Below are 19,126 nucleotides of genomic sequence, written 5' to 3' on the forward strand. Positions count from 1 at the left end.
ACGATAGTGAGAGGCCTGCGCACCGCGATGAAGAGTGGCCCCCACTTGCCACAACTAGAGAAAGCCCACGCACAGAAACGAAGACCCAACACAGCAAAAACAAATTAATAAAAAAAAATTCCTTTCCTCCTTCCTTTTTTCCCTCACTGCCTCTCATCTTGTTCTTTCTTTCACCTTCTTTTCTTGAGGGAGACACAAACTTAGTGTTATCATCTGAACAAGTTCTCCTTCCAAATTCACTGCTGGTTTTCTATATAATATATATAATCCCCCCCCCCCAGGGGGAGACTAGGGGAATATTCCTCACTGTTTCACCTGCTATGATTTAGGCTACAGGCTAAAAGCCAGCAGAACCTGCTGGGAAACAGAACTGGGTATGGAGGTGAAGATAAACAAGCCATTTTTGCTCCCGATTTTGAAGGACCTATCCATTGAAAATGTTACAACATGCCTCAGTGGTTTTAAGACATCTGGCTTTGCAGACTTGATACCATCCTTCACAATCAAACTTAGCGCCCGCAAATATTTCAAACTGCAGTGTTAATCTACCCTATCAAATTATAGCGTGCCAATTAATAAGCTGTAACACATCTCTGCTAACTGCCATCTTATTTGTGTGTTACAAGAAGCCGTGACTGGGGTGAATTAAATACAATGAAAGGCCTTCTATTTTTACCACTGTTTGCCTTTTCCACTTATCAGCTCCTTGAAAAGCCTGACGTGGTGCATGGCCTCTGTATATCTCTCCCCCACTAAGGTTTACTTGATAAATCTTATTCCTCAGCTTGGGAACCCTGTACGCCCAGTGCTTTACAGTCCGAGCGGTCATCAATAACATAACCGGAGGGCTTCCCTGGTGGCGCAGTCGTTGGGAGTCCGCCTGGCGATGCAGAGAACACGGGTTCGAGCCCCGGTCTGGGAGGATCCCACATGCCGCGGAGCAACTAGGCCCGTGAGCCACAACCACTGAGCCTGCACGTCTGGAGCCTGTGCTCCACAACAAGAGAGGCCGCGACAGTAAGAGGCCTGCGCACCGTGATGAAGAGTGGCCCCCGCTTGCCACAACTAGAGAAAGCCCTCGCACAGAAACGAAGACCCGACACAGCCAAAAAAATAAATGTGGGATTTGAAATAAATAAATAACTGGAGCAGACTCCATCGCCAGTACTGGGCGTTGCTTGTGCACCCAGCGTGCTCTGGGAAACATCTTCCCTGCCTGTCTCGGGACCCAAGAGGGAAAGAGAGTGCACACATGCTCTTACCATTATCATTGCCTTGCTTGATTTCCTCCGCTGTCCGATCAATCAGCACGTACAAAGACCAGACCACGCAGGTGATGGCAATGACGTGGAAGGTGACAGAGCAGAGTATCTTCCTCCTCTCACTCCCGGTCATCTGCAGTTTCTCCCACTGCAATTACAAATGAACCACACAGCTGAATCCCCAACCCGTAAATGTTGCTCCCCACTTACACCCCAGGCATAAATCATGAATCGAGGGAAAACACTGAGGAGCTGTCATATAAGATTCACATAAGTCTTTGCGTTTGAAAAGATCTGAAATCATAACCCGTGGAGTTATAACAAGCATACATTAAATGAAAAAAAATTCCTATTCTCCAAATGAATTAAATTAGGTCATTCCTGGTTTGCTACCTGTAGTTCCCTTGTCCGTAACACGAAGGGGCCAGTTTTAATACTGTACAATTTTCAGAAATCATTTCCACTCAGGTGTCTGCATATTACTTCTCTGTGGTCCTAGGTTATAAGCAGTAATACATAGTCTCTTCTTGGATTAATACATAACCTGATAGAGTGTTGCATTCTTGAATGTGTCAACAAGTATTTGAATGGCTGAATGGTCTGTGAGAGAAAGTCAACATCTGTTCACAACTCTTCTAGAAGACACATTTTATCCTCCCGGCAATGGGAGAAGGTCAGCTGCAACCCCTTCCAGAGCAGCCTTGCTTTTCTGCTGCCACTACTGTCACAACCAGTGTCCCCAAGTCACACTCCTCAGAAAGTTGAGGGCTGCCCCCTCAGCCTTTGAAAGGGGGAGGGCCATAGTGTTTATAGTAAGAAGTCAAGGATTACATGAGGGAACATCTCCATTATTTACTTTGAAGTAATAGGCTCTCAAATGAAATTTTTGCTATCAAACAAAATTTTAATGCCTTGACAGCGACACTTATCACTTGATTACTGTGTTAGGATTTGATCTTTATTTTTCTTTGCATATTTCTATAGGAAAATCAAACCACTATGATCTTATTAGGTCATGGATTATTTCAGTAATCCATGATTCTTTACATTCTTTTTTCTTAAAAATTGAAGTATAGTTGATTTACAATATTGTGTTAGTTTCAAGTGTACAGCAAAGTGATTCTGTTTTATATATATGTAAATGTATATATATATTCTTTTTCAGATTCTTTTCCATTATAGATTACTACAAGATATTATAGCTCCCTGTGATATATAGTAGGTCCTTGTTATCTGTTTTCTATATAGTAGTGTGTATCTGTTAATCCCAAACTCTTAATTTATCCATTCTCCCACCCTATCCCCTTTGGTGACCAAAAGTTTGTTTTCTATTTCTGTGTGTCTATTTCTGTTTTGTAGATAGGTGCATTTGTATCTTTTTTTTAGATTCCACATGTAAGTGATATATCATATTTGTCTTTGTCTGACTTACTTCACTATGACAATCTTTAGGTCCATCCATGTTGCTGCAGACAGCATTATTTCTATGGCTGAGCAGTATTCCATTGCGTGTGTGTGTGTGTGTGTGTATCACATCTTCTTTACCCACTCCTCTGTCGATGGACATTTAGGTTGCTTCCATATCTTGGCTAGTAGTGTGAATAGTGCTGCTATGAGTCGTCACATTCTTTACCTGTTATGCTCTTGCTAAAGCAGAATTCTTAGAGCTTCAGAAGACACACTCCTTTCCCATCCCACCCCACCATCATGCTCCATGAAGCCCTGGCTCTGCCACCAGCTCTGAGACATGGGTGAAGCCTTCAGTCTTTCCGGGCCCAGGTGCCTCATCTTCCTTAGAGTCGTGATGTGACAGAGAGGTGTGGTGGAGAATACACTCCTCTCCTTTTCCTGCATTAACAGACTAAGCCTCTGAGGGTGCTGTGCCAGCTGAAGCTACTTTCCCACCTTCCTGGCAGAGGTGACAAGGACTGTTTCCTACCGGTGAGATGTGAGTGGCTATCTCCCAGGATGCTGAGTTTTTGTCTTCCTGACACAGGAATTGCCCCTTCCTCCTTCATTTTCTCTCCTTTGCTATTAATTAGGAATTCCTAATTAATGGTAAAAGCCCCAACAGTCATCTTGCAACCTTGAGGAAAAGTCTTGAGAATCAGAGAGACCTCAGCCAATCGGCCGCAGCTCACGCCCAGCTGCCTGTCATATGCGAGGGAAAGAAAGCCCCGTCTGAGCCATTATTTCTCAGGCCTCTGCTCCTGGCTGTCAAATGCCATTCCTGATAGGATCAAATGGAAACCTCCTAACTTCCCTTCCGGTCTGAATGTGAAGGTCCTATCACTTCATTTGTAAGAGAGCACAATGCTTAGAGTCTGATCATGACCCTCTAGAAAGCTTCTTAAACATTTTAGAGAAATAAATGTTTTATTTACAAACACTATCCGTTCCTCTCTTGCTGGCCGGTTAGTCATCACAGAGTTTTCCTTACAGAGTCTGTTAGAGCCAACTAACCATTCGTACCTCATCTTGGACTTTCTTTTCCGACAAACTATATGTTATATATTATTCTAAGTAAATAATGGAAAAATCTTAGTGATGAAGCTACGGGGAAACCAGATGCTTCAATCTAAAATCTATTTTTAATCAATATTGAATTGAGAAGATTTCAGGATGTGCATCCTTAGCTTTTATCAAAACTTCACATCATAGGTGTGAAAGATTGATTTTAAAATTTCGTTATTTATTATGTTAATCTGAATAATTTGTGTGATAATAGAACAGAACATGATTATTTGGCAATAGCATTTTGTGATTTAATAACTATTTCTTGGATTACCTCAGAATCCAGTATAACCAGATAAACAGTGCAGCATGGTGCAGAGGGCAGCTTTACAAGTTCACATTTCCTAAACGTTCCAAGCAGATGGCAATACCTTCAAACTAAAACATTCATACCAAATCAACCCTCACTTGTAAGTCTGGCTTTGGGAAGAACGTTTAAAAAGTGAATCTTCGGGCTTCCCTGGTGGCGCAGTGGTTGAGAGTCCGCCTGCCGATGCAGGGGACGCGGGTTCGTGCCCCGGTCCGGAAGGATGCCACATGCCGCGGAGCGGCTGGGCCCTTGAGCCATGGCCGCTGAGCCTGCGCGTCCGGAGCCTGTGCTCCACAACGGGAGAGGCCACAGCAGTGAGAGGCTCACGTACCGCAAAAAAAAAAAAAAAAAAAAAAAAAAAAATCTTCTTCAATCTAAGGCGCGTTTTGATGAAGTGGCTGAAACACATTCTTCAAAAGTAATGAGCCTCAAATAGAAAAATATCAGCGGGGCTGACAGGGATGAACCAAACTCCTTTTAGTTCCAGACAATAGGAGCTCTGAAGCTGTCACTTCCTAATCTCAGCAGCGTTTTAAGAAGTGGAGTGTAAAAGGACCAGCAAACGTTGCTACTTTCCACTCAGGGATTCACCAGACAGCACACAAGTAAACGCGGTACCACAGCGCCCTCCTCCGGACGATCATATCACTGCACACGATACCCAGCACCAGGCATTCACTGAAACGTCATCAATTTCATACAATGTTCGTCACATTTTTGTACTTTCAGGTTTATATACAAAGTTTGAATAAGTTTCGCAAGCCCCACAGTGAGAAGTGGATCGAGAAGGCAAAGATAGAAATCTTATTTTAACAAAGTTGTCACGAAAGGGCAAATACTCATTTTTTGGGATGCTAAAATTCAACACCATCAGTTCGCAAAAGATTCTGTGATAGCACAGCGCCCATCTGCACAAATGCACATAGCATCGGGCTCCCCTGCCCAGTTTTATAAAGCAATGTGTGCTTATGCCCACAGACCACGTGTCCGTTGTGAAACCCGCCCGACCTGTGGAGCATTAAGGGGAGGGAGCCTCCTGGGTGCTCAGTTTTAAGCGGACACGTGTCTGCAGGGGGTCTCAGAGGAGCTGGTGGAAGTGAGCAGACGCAGCAGGGCGGGAGGGGACGCCGCCTTGAGCGCCTGGGCCTCTTTCCTCGCCAGCCCTTGCCCTCCTCGGCCCGCCGCTCGTTCCCTTCACCTGCAACACCAGCTTCATAATCTTAGCGCCCGGGACCTCGCTTCCCTTTACAGGATCCCTGGGTCTCTGGCACCTGTTTTACCGTCCTCAGCCTTTGATCCCTTATCCAGACCCCTCAACGACAGAGAGATTTGAACAGAACTCAGTTATTCAACTTAGAAATATACAATTAGATCGTTCTGAAAAGACTTCCAAATTGGAGCCAAAACTGACGCAGATACTGTTTCTGTGAAGTTCGCTGTTTGCTCCAGCGAGATGAAACTGAGCAAGTGTTCTAATTTAAATTACTTGTATTTGCCTTCTGCCCTAAAATACAAATTCAAAAGCACTGCCTAATGAGAATGCTTTTTTAATGTATTTTTTGTTGAAGTATAGTTGAATTACAACATTGCGTTAATTACTGTGGTACAGCAAAGTGACTCAGTTATACATATATACACATTCCTTTTTTAATATTCTTTTCTATTATGGTTTATCACAGAATATTGAATATGGTTCTCTGTGCTATACAGTGGGACACTGTTGTTTATCTGTGGGGCAGAGGTTCTTAAAGAGCTTCCCTAGGTGCATCAGGATCAACATGGGACTTGTCAGTGTGACATTAATGAAAGGAGGAGGCCATTCGGCTGATGTGGCTCAGTGCCTGGGCGCCCACATGAACAAACCAAAATCTAAGCCTCTAGACGTCTCACAATGGACACCAGTCAGAGAGTGTACACGATGCGAGCTGGTCCCTCAACAGAATTACAAATAACCAGGTACACAGACTGCCTGGTTTTCTTGCTAAGAGTCAAAACCTCAAACGTGACATCCATAAATGTTCTGTGGGTCTACCGCAACCTCCTGGAAAAACTCTCTCCCCCTCCACAGTGTTCTGTTCCCTTTTGGTCCGCCAATAATTACTACTCAGCATCGTTCATGCATGGTCCCACGTGAAGGGGTATTATACATTTCTCATTGAATGCAGCTCCTCCATTTCCCGTGGTAACAGGACAAGAGGAAATGGCCTCACGCTGCAGCAGGGTCTGGGACCCACATCCAAGAACTCACAAGCAGGAACAGTGAGTGTGGGCATGTGCGGTGAACCTGTGAAGTCTCCTGCTGAAATGTAACTATGGGATTGCCAGCTCTGATTGCAGGACATTTGGAGCCCATGTTGATCTGGAGTTGGGGGAGGTAGTCATTGACATGCAGGGCAGGAAAGATAACACTGCAAGCAAGTGTCGGTCTTACTGAAAAGTGGTTTACAAATTTTCCCACAAAGAAGAGGAATACTTGGGAACATGGAATCAATGGCTTCATTTGCTACCACCCTTGGCATCCAGAACTACTGAGTAATGGGTATTACCTGGACATGGAGGGAATAATAACACAGGTTCTTCAGCTCTGGGAGTCCTTATAAGTAGAAGTAGTTTTCAGCCTTGGTTAACAGAAGCCTCTGGGCAGGTAAGGTCCCAGCACACATACCAGACCTCACTGACTCCATCACCGAGAGCACACTTGGTCCGTAGTCCAAGCATGTCTGCTAAAAATGAGGGCTCTGCCACTACATGCTGTGTGCCCTGGGCTGGGTTACTTTAATCCTCTGTCCTTCCATTTCCTTACCTGTAAAATGGTGATAAGAACAGTATCTACAGCAGCCACTATGGAGAAAAGTATGAAGTTTCCTCAAAAAACTAAAAATAGGGTTGCCATCTGATCCAGCAATCCCACTCCTGGGAATATAGCTGGAGAAAATGCTAATTCGAAAAGACACATGCACCCCGATGTTCATACCAGCACTATTTACAATAGCCAAGCCATGGAAGCAACCTAAGTGTCCACTGACAGATGAATGGATAAAGAAGATGTGGTACAGATATACAATGGAATTAACCATACAAAAGAATGAAATTACGCCATTTGCAGCAACATGGATGGACCTAGAGATTATCGTACTAAGTGAAGTAAGCCAGAAAGAAAAAGACGAATATATGATATATGATTATATGTAGAATCTAAAAAGTGATACAAATGAGCTTATTTATAAGACAGAAACTGACTCACAGTCATAGAAAACAGAATTATGGTTACCATATTTTATCTATGAAATCGATAAACAACAATGTCCTACTGTACAGCACAGGGAACAATATTCAATATCCTGTAATAAACCATCATGGAAAAGAATGTGAAAAAGGATACATATGTATATGTATAACTGAATCACTTTGCTGTACACCAGAAACCAGCCCAACATTGTAAATCAACTCTACTATACTCCAATTAAAAAAAGAACAGTACTGCAGGACAGGGTCAAGTTTAAGTGCGTGAATGCACATAGTGAGAAGGGTATCAGGCACTTGGAAAGAATTCAGCAAACGGTTATCATAACTTGGACCTTGCAGCACCACAGCACCTCAGCCAGTGAGACTCTGGTTGCTTTTTTTTTTTTTTACGGTACGCGGGCCTCTCACTGTTGTGGCCTCTCCCGTTGCGGAGCACAGGCTCCGGACGCGCAGGCTCAGCGGCCATGGCTCACGGGCCCAGCCGCTCCGCGGCATGTGGGATCCTCCCGGACCGGGGCACGAACCCGCGTCCCCTGCATTGGCAGGTGGACTCTCAACCACTGCGCCACCAGGGAAGCCCACTCTGGTTGCTTTTACCTTCATGTTGATACCATCACTGGGGGGTGGGGATGAGTTGGGATTTGGTCATTTTGCAGAATTAAGGCAGTCAAAGCGCCCCACCCCCATCTATTTTCCAAGTACAAACAGATTTTTCTGAATATTGGCTCTCATAGCAGAGAAATACAGTTTGTTTTTGTTGACTGTTTATACAAAGAAGGGCAAGTGAATGAATTACTGTGCATATCCTAGGTGGACTCTCTTGTTGAAAGACTGCACAACAATACACCCTTTATTGTTAGGACTGGAGAATATAGCACAGGTTGCAATGTATGTCCCAGTAACTTCTCATTCTTTTTGTCTGGAAATTCAAATCAAAATGTTATGTTAAAGCCACCTAAAGAAATACTGTTTTCGGTGACAGTTTTCACAGAAGGTTAAAGGGACTCAAATATTCCACATAAACTACAGCACTGATGCAAGCGTGCGGTTGTAACTGTGTCTTCCCCAAGTAATGTAACCCACGGAAGGCAGCCTGGTGGGGAACATGCCCCAGGGCTGCTGTTCTGTCTTCGGGACCGTAAAACCCAAGCGGCTACCTGAGAATGCATAAGTAAAGAAATGGCTCTTTTCCCTCAAAGGTAATTCACTTGGATTTCTCTACATAATGACTCTTACTGTTTGCTTTTCAAAAACATGTTTTGAGGCCAGCTGACACAACAGGGCTTTACCCAGAGATCTCCCATCATTTTACAGGATTCACAGTGGTACCTGGAACGGTTCCATTGAGTAGAAAGGTAGGGGGTGTTATGGTAGGGCCAATTCCACTTGTAACAAAAATCCGAGCATTACTGAAATATCATTTTAAAACTTGAGGAAAGCGTGCACCTATTTAAAACAATAGCAGTACAAATACATTATACTGACATGCTTGTCACATTCATTTGCAATGGGACAGTAAGTTACTAAGGATTGTAACCAGCCCAGCGCTGGTTTAGAGAGGCGTCAGCTACCTGATGAGAAACTGCCCAAATGCAAAGACACCAGCAGAATCAGAGGCCAAGGGAACAGAAGACGTTGCGAAGAGCCTGGGTAGCAGGGGGTCTGGGCGGGAAGCAGGGGGTCCGAGGTGGTGGGAGGGGAGCACATTGGGACCTTCAGGTGGAAAAGGCTGGAAGCCCGCTGCTCAGAGAGGCCCTGGAGTGAAGTGACAGGATGCAGACTCTGGGGTCTGGCACCGTGGATTAGAGCCTGGGCCAGGGAACCTCACCTGTCTGACTTGGGGCGAGGAAACTACCTCCTAAGCCCTTGTTTCCTGGTTGGTACAACTGGGATGTGAAACTATCCCTTGTAAAGGGTTGTGGTTAGAATTATATGAGCATTGAGCATAATATCCATACACGGTTAGCACGTTGTAAGCCGTCAAGTAAATCAGGGATCTTTAGCTGGTTTATGAAACAAAGTTTCATGCAGTTCACAGATGTTTAATTAGGCCCACAGTGGGCTTTATAAAATTATAATTATTCTTGAATTCCTTGAAATGTAACAAACTCAGTTTGCTTTAGTCTCCACCAGTCTTTGGTTTACACCCTGCCCACCCACTCGTCTGTGTCACCTGCTTGGTGCCTGTGGGCAACTGAATTTGTGACTCTGGAAGTGCCACATCAGTAAGCAAAGTTCTTCAGTGAGATGAAAGCCACAATGTGCAAGACACATCCAGAGCTTTCAGGATCTGGAAGAGAGCTGTCGATCGTAGAAGCCAACACGAGAGGTGTCAGAAGGGCCAGTAGGTTCTAAAGAGATGCCCAGAAGGGAGCAGTCAGGAAGATCCAAGTTATCGTACTGATTTGCTGGAAGGAGCGTATTAGGAAACTGGTGTGTGACAGTATTAATCTTACAGGTATAAATGGCCTAAAAATACTGTGGCCAGTAGATCCAAGGCTTCTAAAATCCTTTAATAAAACAGATTAGCCATATTCAGCCAACTTGATCAGGATTAAACTTTTCCCTATATAATATGTATATTACACATTAAATGTATATCTAAATATATATGAATCTCATGTTCCTTGAAGCAATTTTTCTTATGAGTCTTTTCTTGATTTCCCACTGTTACAAGGAGTTCACGAGAGATGGAATTTCCTAAAAGCTTTGAGCAAGGCATTTGTAATACAGAAAAAGTTTGCTGAGTGAAATCATCCACTAGAGGGCGCAAAAATATCACAGATGAAGGGATTATAGCGGAAAATAAAGAAACGGACACAGGCTTATTTTATAGGTGTCCTCTCTAGAGGGGAGATATACAATGTGGTTCTGGGGAACACGTGCATTGGAATTGCTATGGTAATAGCTAAAAGGTGATTTCCTAGGCTCTGTCCAGATCCATATCTGGGGGTAGAACCTAGGTATCTGCATTCTTAATAAGCACTCCAAGTGATTTTTATGTGTGTTGAAGTCTGAGAATAACTTCCCTGAGGGGGAAAAGAAACCCAGAGAAATATTTTAAAGAGGAGCTGTAATTTCTAATACTTTTTCACAAGAGTGAAAATATGCCACCCACCCCATATCTGGGTTGACTAACATGTCATGTAAGAACACAAACTACTTAAAGAATTAATAGATGCATTTAAACAAAGTTACTTTAAAAATATTTAACCAGGGGGCTTCCCTGGTGGCGCAGTGGTTGAGAGTCCGCCTGCCGATGCAGGGGACACGGGTTCATGCCCCGGTCCGGGAAGATCCCACATGCCGCAGAGCGGCTGGGCCCGTGAGCCATGGCCGCTGAGCCTGTGCGTCCGGAGCCTGTGCTCCGCAACGGGAGAGGCCGCAACAGTGAGAAGCCCGTGTACTGAAAAAAAAAAATAACCAAACTTGGTTGTCTGTTTTCCCTCAAAGGTTATGGAGAAAATATCGTATGGCACATTCTGGAAACACTAAGAGTGTGTTACTGCTTCAGGCATGCTGAACCAGCGGAGAAATCTAGGGTGCTGAGTCCAGGGGATACTTAATTATAGGCTGAGACTTCAAAAAGAAAACAGGAAGAAAGTTGGGCTACATCTCCTAAGATGGCACGTCACCTCTTCCCCACAGAGTCAAGCCCTCGCCTGGGACCCTGGGACTCGCCCTGCTGTCCGCAGTGTTCTCCCCAGAAGCCTGTTTCTCTTTAGTGAGTATCCACAGTGCACATGGGGTCTTCACAGGCCAGGTACCAACTTGTGCCTAAACGATCACAGCCTTGCACTTGAGGAGAAACTGCCTGTGGGCTAAGCAGAACCAGGGACTGGGAAATGAGAAGACTTTAAAAGGACCCAGTTTGAATTTGGAATGAACAGACACATTACTATATATAAAATAGACAACAAGGACCTACTGTATAACATAGGGACTATACTCAATACCTTGTAATAACCTATAATGGAAAAGAATCTGTAAAAAGAACATAAATATATATATATGTGTATATACCTGAATCACTTTGCTGTACACCTGAAACACTGTAAATCAACTCTACTTCAATAAAAAATATGTATGTTTAAAAAAAGACACGTTTTACCTCCTCGTTTTCTAGATGAAGAAACTGAGGCCAAGAGAACTGAATTGATTTACCCAGGGTAATACAGTAAGTTTTAGTAGATTTTTTTTTCCTGGCTTTATTGGGTGGTAGATTTTTATCATTCAGAAGCTAACTGTTGAAGCATCACAAGGTATCGGGTATTTATTCTAGGTGTCAGGGAGCAAGGCAGCCAAGACTCCTTCTTTTAAGAAGTTTACATTGGTGTCATAATTGTGGATTTTTCTGTATTTGCTGGAACAGGGGACTGTATAATTGTCCATCAATCAGCTATAATGGGCTTTCGTTTCATAAGCGCTTCTATCCCTTTCCCAGATGTCTTTTATTGTGTGTGTGTGTTTTCTGTACTTATCTTTCTAAAATGTTCCTTTGGGTGGCAGCAAAGAAAAAGAGAAGTTTCTCCCCGGAATCGCTATGGTGCAGTAGTGCCAGGCTGATTCTAACGACAGCCCACCGTCAATGCTTATTTTCATGTCTGAACGTTGTATATAACGTAACTGGGTTGAGTTTTTCTGTTGTCTTTGTTACTGTTGTTTTTTACTCTCAGAGTATTTTAGTCAGATAAAAATTTGAAATAAATCAGATAAATATATGGTCTCCTCAGCCTGAATGGTAGCTAATGAAGGTTTAATCTCTCTCAGTATTGATTCACATTTTGCAGATCATAATACAAATAAAACAAATAGTGTTTTAGGTAATATATTTTAAAATCAGTTTTATCAGTACTTTGACATCAAGCATAATTAATTGGCTCAATATATTACCTTTGAACTTGTTTTTGGCATTTGATCGACTCATCTTTTGCTAAGAATTCTGTCCTAAAACTGAAGACTTTTTATTAAAGAGAAGAGTTCTTCAGACTTTTCAGGGGTACAGGCACACCTCAGAGGTGTTGTGGGTTCAGTTCCAGACTGCTACAATACAGTGAATATCACAAAGCAGCGAGTCACACGAGTCTTCTTGTTTGCCAGCACATATCAAGGTAATGTTGACACTATACTGCAGTCTGTTAGATGTGCAACAGCATTATGTCTAAAAAACAAAGTTCATACTTTAAAAAATACTTTATGCATAAAAAATGTTAACCATCATCTGAGCCTTCAGTGAGTTTTAATCTTTCTGCAATAGTAACATCCAAGATCACGGATCACAGATCACCACAAAAATATAATAATATTGAAAAAGTGTGAAATATTTTGAGAATTTCCAAAGTGTGACTCAGAGATAGAAAGTGAGCAAATGCTTCTGGAAAAATGTTGCCAGTGGACTTGATGCAGGGTCGGCACAATCCCTCCATCTGTAAAAGATGCAGAGTATCTGTGAAGTGCACTTAAGCGAAGCACAATAAAATGGGCTGCCTAGAAACTCCCTAGATTGTATGCAAAATGCTGTGCGTATTTCCTCTTTCGGGGGAGAAGTCTGCAATCTGCATTGGATTCTCAAAGAGGTCTGAGACATTTTCTGGATTAAAAGCCCTTGCTTTAAACTGCTCTCCCTTGAATTGGTTTAATAGTACTGGGTACATCCACTTTTTACAAAATAAGGAAGCCCTGGACCGGGGAAGGATGAGAGGTACACAGAATCTCTACAGGCTGGAAATGAAACTTGTGGTCTGGGGACTTGACAAGTTTGGGAAATGAAGAATAACTCTGCAACCACAACTGACCAGATTTCCTCATTTGCAGAACCTAGAGTGGGTTCCAATCCCAAATGCTGCTTCTCAGCCTTCTGGGTGGTGGGAGAGAATGCGTGATGCTTGCTCGTGTTGTCATGGAGATGCTCATATAAGAGCATCTTTATAAGAAAAGCAACTGTTCCCATCCTACCAGCCCCACATCTAGTTTTCCTCCATTTTTTTTTTTTTTTTTTTTGCGGTACGCAGGCCTTTCACTGTTGTGGCCTCTCCCGTTACGGAGTACAGGCTCTGGACGCGCAGGCTCGGCGGCCACGGCTCACGGGCCCAGCCGCTCCGCGGCATGTGGGATCTTCCCAGACCGGGGCACGAACCCGTGTCCCCTGCATCGGCAGGCGGACTCTCAACCACTGCGCCACCAGGGAAGCCCTAGTTTTCCTCCATTTTATGAAGAAGTTGCTTTGATCAGGGAAAGCTTTTGGGTGGCTAAGCATCTCCTTTCAGTTTCGAGGACACCAGAATGGTGTGTTCAGGTCCTTGCCAAGGCGTCTGTTTCCTGAAATGATCCCTTAGGTCTGACTGCTGTGTGTGTGGAATTTCTTGGGACACACGTGAAAATTGTTCACATTCTAGAACAGATTCCACTTCCCTTCCTGGAGCTTAAGAGTGAGAAGTGAATATGAAAGAAGCTCTTATTCAAAAGTTCTTATTTAATAATCTGTCATCCCCCCCCATCTTTATGGAAATCAAATAAAAATGGGTTGGCCCTGCTTCTTTCTCTATGTCATTCATTCCCAGTTATTAAATTTTTGAAAATAAACACCGTTCTGTGCATCAGATTCACTATCAATTTCTCTAGCACCACTGAATCCCCGCAAAAGGACACAAATTAAATGGTAAGACAATCTAACGTAACTCCAGTAATGTGTTCTTATAAAAACAATGAGGTGGGGGGCTTCCTTGGTGGCGCAGTGGTTGAGAGTCCGCCTGCCGATGCAGGGGACACGGGTTCGTGCCCCGGTCGGGGAGGATCCCACATGCCGCGGAGCGGCTGGGCCCGTGAGCCATGGCCGCTGAGCCTGCGCGTCCGGAGCCTGCGCTCCGCAACGGAAGAGGCCATGGCAGTGAGAGGCCTGCGTACCGCAAACAAAACAAAACAGAACAAAACAAAACAATGAGGTGAAGTTCAGTTATCCCCATTGACAATGAAGAAGGAAGGTTTAATAGTCATTTAAATATCCCCTTGCACCAAAGATCATAAAAGCCTTTTGATGCTTGAGCGGAGTGTGACAAAGGGAAAGAGCACGAGGTGAACTTGGGGTTAGGTGGCAATTTAGAGTGGTGTGGGGCAGATCTGTCTGAGGAAACTGCAAAGACTCTGTGTGAGTGCGAGGAAGGGAGACGGGATGCGACCAGGTGATGAAGAGCCTTGAGCACCAACCCAAAGCGTGGGAATCTGCGGCATGGGACTGACGCGGACGCATTAACACTCGGGGAGAAGAAGAAAATGTTCTTCCCGATTTCCTTCATGGAATCTGTTTGAAAGAGATTTCTCCACGACTAGTTGGAGTGAAAAGCGAGACACACAGGACGTGAGCCTGGGCTGCTCTCTTTTTTTGTGTGTGTTAGTTTCTGCTTTATAACGAAGTGAATCAGCTATACATATACATATATCCCCATATCTCCTCCCTCTTGCGTCTCCCTCCCTATCCCACCCCTCTAGGTGGTCACAAAGCACCGAACTGATCTCCCTGTGCTATGCAGCTGCTTCCCACTAGCTATCTATTTTACATTTGGTAGTGTGCATATGTCCATGCCACTCTCTCACTTCGTCCCAGCTTACCCTTCCCCCTCCCTGTGTCCTCAAGTCCATTTTCTAGTAGGTATGGAGGTTCCTTAAAAAACTAAAAATGGAACTACCATACGACCCAGCAATCCCACTCCTGGGCATATATCTGCTCAGGAGATAATTCAAAAAGATACAAGCACCCCAATGTTCATTGCAGCATTATTTACTACAGCCAAGACATGGAAGCAACCTAAATGTCCATCAACAGATGAATGGATAAAGAAGATGTGGCACATATATACAATGGAATATTACTCAGCCATAAAAAGAAATGAAATTGAGTTATTTGTAGTGAGGTGGATGGACCTAGAGTCTGTCATACAGAGTGAACTAAGTCAGAAAGAGAAAAACCAATATCGTATGCTAACACAAATATATGGAATCTTAAAAAAAAAAACAAGGGACTTCCCTGGTGTACAGTGGTTAAGAATTCGCCTGCCAATGCAAGGGACACGAGTTCAAGCCCTGGGCCGGGAAGATCCCACATTCCGCGGAGCAACTAGGCCCGGGTGCCACAGCTACCGAGCCTGTGCCGCAACTAGAGAAAGCACAGCAACAAAGACCCAACTCAGCCAAAAATAAATAAATTATTTTAAAAAACAAAAAAACAAACAAAACCAAAAAAAACCCAAAATGGTCATGAAGAACCTAGGGGCAAGATGGGAATATGGGCTGCTCTCTTTGAGGGAGACAACGAAGAGCTTGTCTGTCCTTCCGAGGAGGCGTGGGGATGGGGGGATGGAGAGAGTCCGGGAGTGGCTGGGGGAGAGGGCAGAGCCCTGGCTTCATGATGAGATTCCTCTCCTGCTACTGCACTCACCAAATGCTGAGTGTATCTGGGGACAAAAACCTACAAAGTGGCTGATTTTTGAGGTCAGATTTATATGAACAGAAGTGAGATAGCCTGTATGGACAGAGTATGTAAAAATAGGGAAAATAAGCTGCCGGTACCTGCAGAAAGCAGGAGGAAGATGTGGACCATCCCAGACCATGGATTTGAAGCTGGGCCAAGTTTAAGCAAGTTTCCCAAGGGTGAGGTGGAAAGGAGGTTAGGGTTTAGGGTTTTAGAAAGCCCGTTCTTGTAGCTCTGTGGAGGGTGAACCGGACAGAGGGTGATGAAGCAGCAGCTCCTGCTACCAGTTTTCTCTCCTCTGGATGGACAGACGTGCTAACAGGTGGGTCCTACTATGACTTCTACTTTGGGGAATACCGACGCTCTCATGGGTAAACTCCCCTAACTTCCTGTCTTCAGACTTAATGCGTCATACCCTGCTTACTTCCTTTCCTCTTATTTAAGCAGACAAAATGTCCCTCCACGGTCCAAATGAATCATTCCCCATGACCCTTCACCCTGTGATTGTATCTTTTCATTTATTTTAAACTTCTCTCTCTCTGGATACAGCCCCTTTTCCTTCAATATAAAAACCTGCTTTTATGTCTCTCCCAGATTTTATTTTACAGTAGTTTATTATTTTTATGTAACTGCATGTTCATTATAGAAAATGTATAAAATACAGAAAAGTAAATCAGAAATAAAATAATTCATAAGCTCATCGGCCATGTGTATCTCAATATTGTGAACAGGTCAATTCTCTTCCAGTTTCTTTTTTCTTTTTTTTTTTTTTTTTGCGGTACGCGGGCCTCTCACTGTTGTGGCCTCTCCCGTTGTGGAGCACAGGCTCCGGACGCGCAGGCTCAGCGGCCATGGCTCACGGGCCCAGCTGCTCCGGGGCATGTGGGATCTTCCCAGACCGGGGCACGAGCCCGCGTCCCCTGCATCGGCAGGCGGACTCTCAACCGCTGCGCCAGCAGGGAAGCCCCCAGTTTCTTTTAAAACTTCGGTGTCAAGAGTGTCACTCTCCTCCACTGGCTCTCCCCCTCCGGCCGCTGCTGTTCATCTTTCTCTGCTGCCTCTTCTTCTCCACCTTCCCCTTTACCTTGGTCTCCAGGGCTCCATCTTCATCCCCATTCTCATCACACTTTCTTACTCTTCACTGACTCATCTGGGTCTGAAGCGTCCGCTACCGGAAATGTCCTGATGGCTGTTTCTCTCTGCATCCAGACTCAAGCTCCCTGAGACTTACCTCCTGTTCTTGGCTGACCACAGGCACCTCAAGCTCATGTGTCCTGCGTGGGCTTCTGATGTTCTGTCCCCGGATTTGCTCATCTGCATGTATATTCTTCCCCAGTGAATAATCAGACTCTCCCCCCACCCGTCACGCAAGGTAGAAAGCTGAGAGCCGTCATGGGTGGTTTCCTGCACCTCGCCCTTCATCTTCGGTCCTTGCAGTAGCTCAGGAACTAAACCTCACCACGTGCCTTCTCTCCATCCCCTCGGCTACTGCTGTACTGAACCATTTTCTTTCCTAGCCTGCATGCTGTACCTCGCTGGCTCCCTCACACGGGCAATGCATCCTCCACCCATGGCTGCAGTGCAATCTTGCAAAAGTACAAATATATGAATTCCTTACTTAATGCCCTGAAGTGTCCTTCCATTCCCTTCTGGATAAAATTGAAATTCTTTAGCAAAGCACGCTATATTACCTGACACTTGCTTTCTATTTAACCTCATCTATTATCTGTCTTAACAAGAATATGAATAGCTTTATATGGTTAATTTCATTCTCACACCTTTTCTATGATGGACATCTTATTATTCCTCTCATTGTAGGTGAGGATGGGAGATTAAGAAACCTGCCTATGGTCATCCTCTCTGGCAGAGCCAGCTATTTTCAACTTGTGAATTATTCATACTCTATGCATGTAAATGCACTATTTTCTTGCCTAGAATGTCCTCAACTCTCTAGATCTCACTGGAAGACATCTAATCTCCGCTTATGACCAGTTTCAGTTCCCCCCTCTCCTAGGAAGCATTTCCTAACCATCCAGCAAACACGATCACCCCTACTCTGAACCACAGAGGTAGCATGGGCTACCTAAAACCATAGACCTGGGTATGACGTTGATCTAAGTCTGAATCCCAGGTCCACCGTGTAAAAATTGAGACCTTAAACAGTTTATTTAACCTCCGCTGGCCTCTGTTTACTCACTTCTGACACTATGATAAGAACGTCTATTTCATGTTTCTTGGGAGGGTTAAAGGAGGTTAGGTATATAACAAAGCACGCACCACAGGGCTCGGCACCAGTAAGCAACCAGTGAACTCTGGCTGATTGTGGTGGCCACTAACATAATGCAGCTTAGTGTATCATTACTGTAGATGATCTACACCTCTACCAAATTCACTTAATGGTAACCCAGGAGGAAATTTTCCTTTGGACCTCAGTGACCTGATAATCTACGTATTTGCTGAAATATTTCTATCTGTATACTAAGAATTATTTAATTGGCCACATTTCTCTCTTTGGTTTGGCTGGTAAACTACTGGGAGCACACAGCTCTTCCCATGCAAACAGCATACAGACCGTGGTACCAATCTTCCTATGCTTCCTTTAGGATTTTACTTCACTCACCTTCTTTTCCTACAACCTCCTTATCCTCTCGCTTATGTTTTGGAATGTATTTCCGAAAGCAGGCTCAAGTTCTTCGTGCATTGTGATGGGGTGCTAATAATCGCTGAAGGCTGCAATAGGAGAGGGCTGAGCTAAGCAACCTGAAAGGCTTTGTAGATGGACCGACAGGTGAATACCTGATCTGTCGAATCACGATAATGGGAAGAAAATAATGGCAATGCTTCAATAGCGGCTATGATAATCTGTACTATTTTGTATAGATAAAACTCTATTGAAATATGAATGGCAGCTGAAAGGTGCTGAGGTGTGTTTTATCTAATAAACGTGCACCATGAAAATGCTCTGAGCCAGTAAGACCCATGCAGAAACTTCGTTACAGCCGTATTTGCATCTCAAAGCTTTGGGAACTGTGAAATGAAAGATGGCTCCCTTTGACGGGATCAACTTTTGAGCAAAAATGTAAGGAGTGGGAAATCATATGACTTTTTGAAAAACTAACGGGAAACCCATGCCAGCAGTATTGCATGAGTGACTAAGAATTACTTCCAATTATTTACATAATTAAATGTAGCCTGTGAGTTGTATTGCCAAGACTAGGTTAAAAATAAAGTCTTCAAATGTGGTACATATGCACATATTACCATTGCATATTCTCCTACTCAGCCGTGAAAAAGCATGAAATAACGCCATCTGCAGCAACATGGATGGAC

At 44.1% G+C, this 19,126-nt stretch overlaps 1 protein-coding gene across 2 annotated transcripts in view; it reads right to left on the reverse strand.

Moving 5' to 3' along the window:
- The window catches only part of MARCHF1 (membrane associated ring-CH-type finger 1), a 321,593-nt gene that overhangs the window by 10,708 nt on the left and 291,759 nt on the right, over positions 1-19,126 (reverse strand). For both annotated transcript variants that reach the window (XM_065877973.1, XM_065877972.1), the window contains one exon: positions 1,263-1,410. In XM_065877973.1, the coding sequence (XP_065734045.1) occupies positions 1,263-1,410 (148 nt within the window). The remainder of the gene's footprint in view (positions 1-1,262; positions 1,411-19,126) is intronic.

Source organism: Phocoena phocoena, chromosome 5 (genome assembly GCF_963924675.1).
Source record: "Phocoena phocoena chromosome 5, mPhoPho1.1, whole genome shotgun sequence".
Lineage (NCBI taxonomy): Eukaryota > Metazoa > Chordata > Mammalia > Artiodactyla > Phocoenidae > Phocoena > Phocoena phocoena.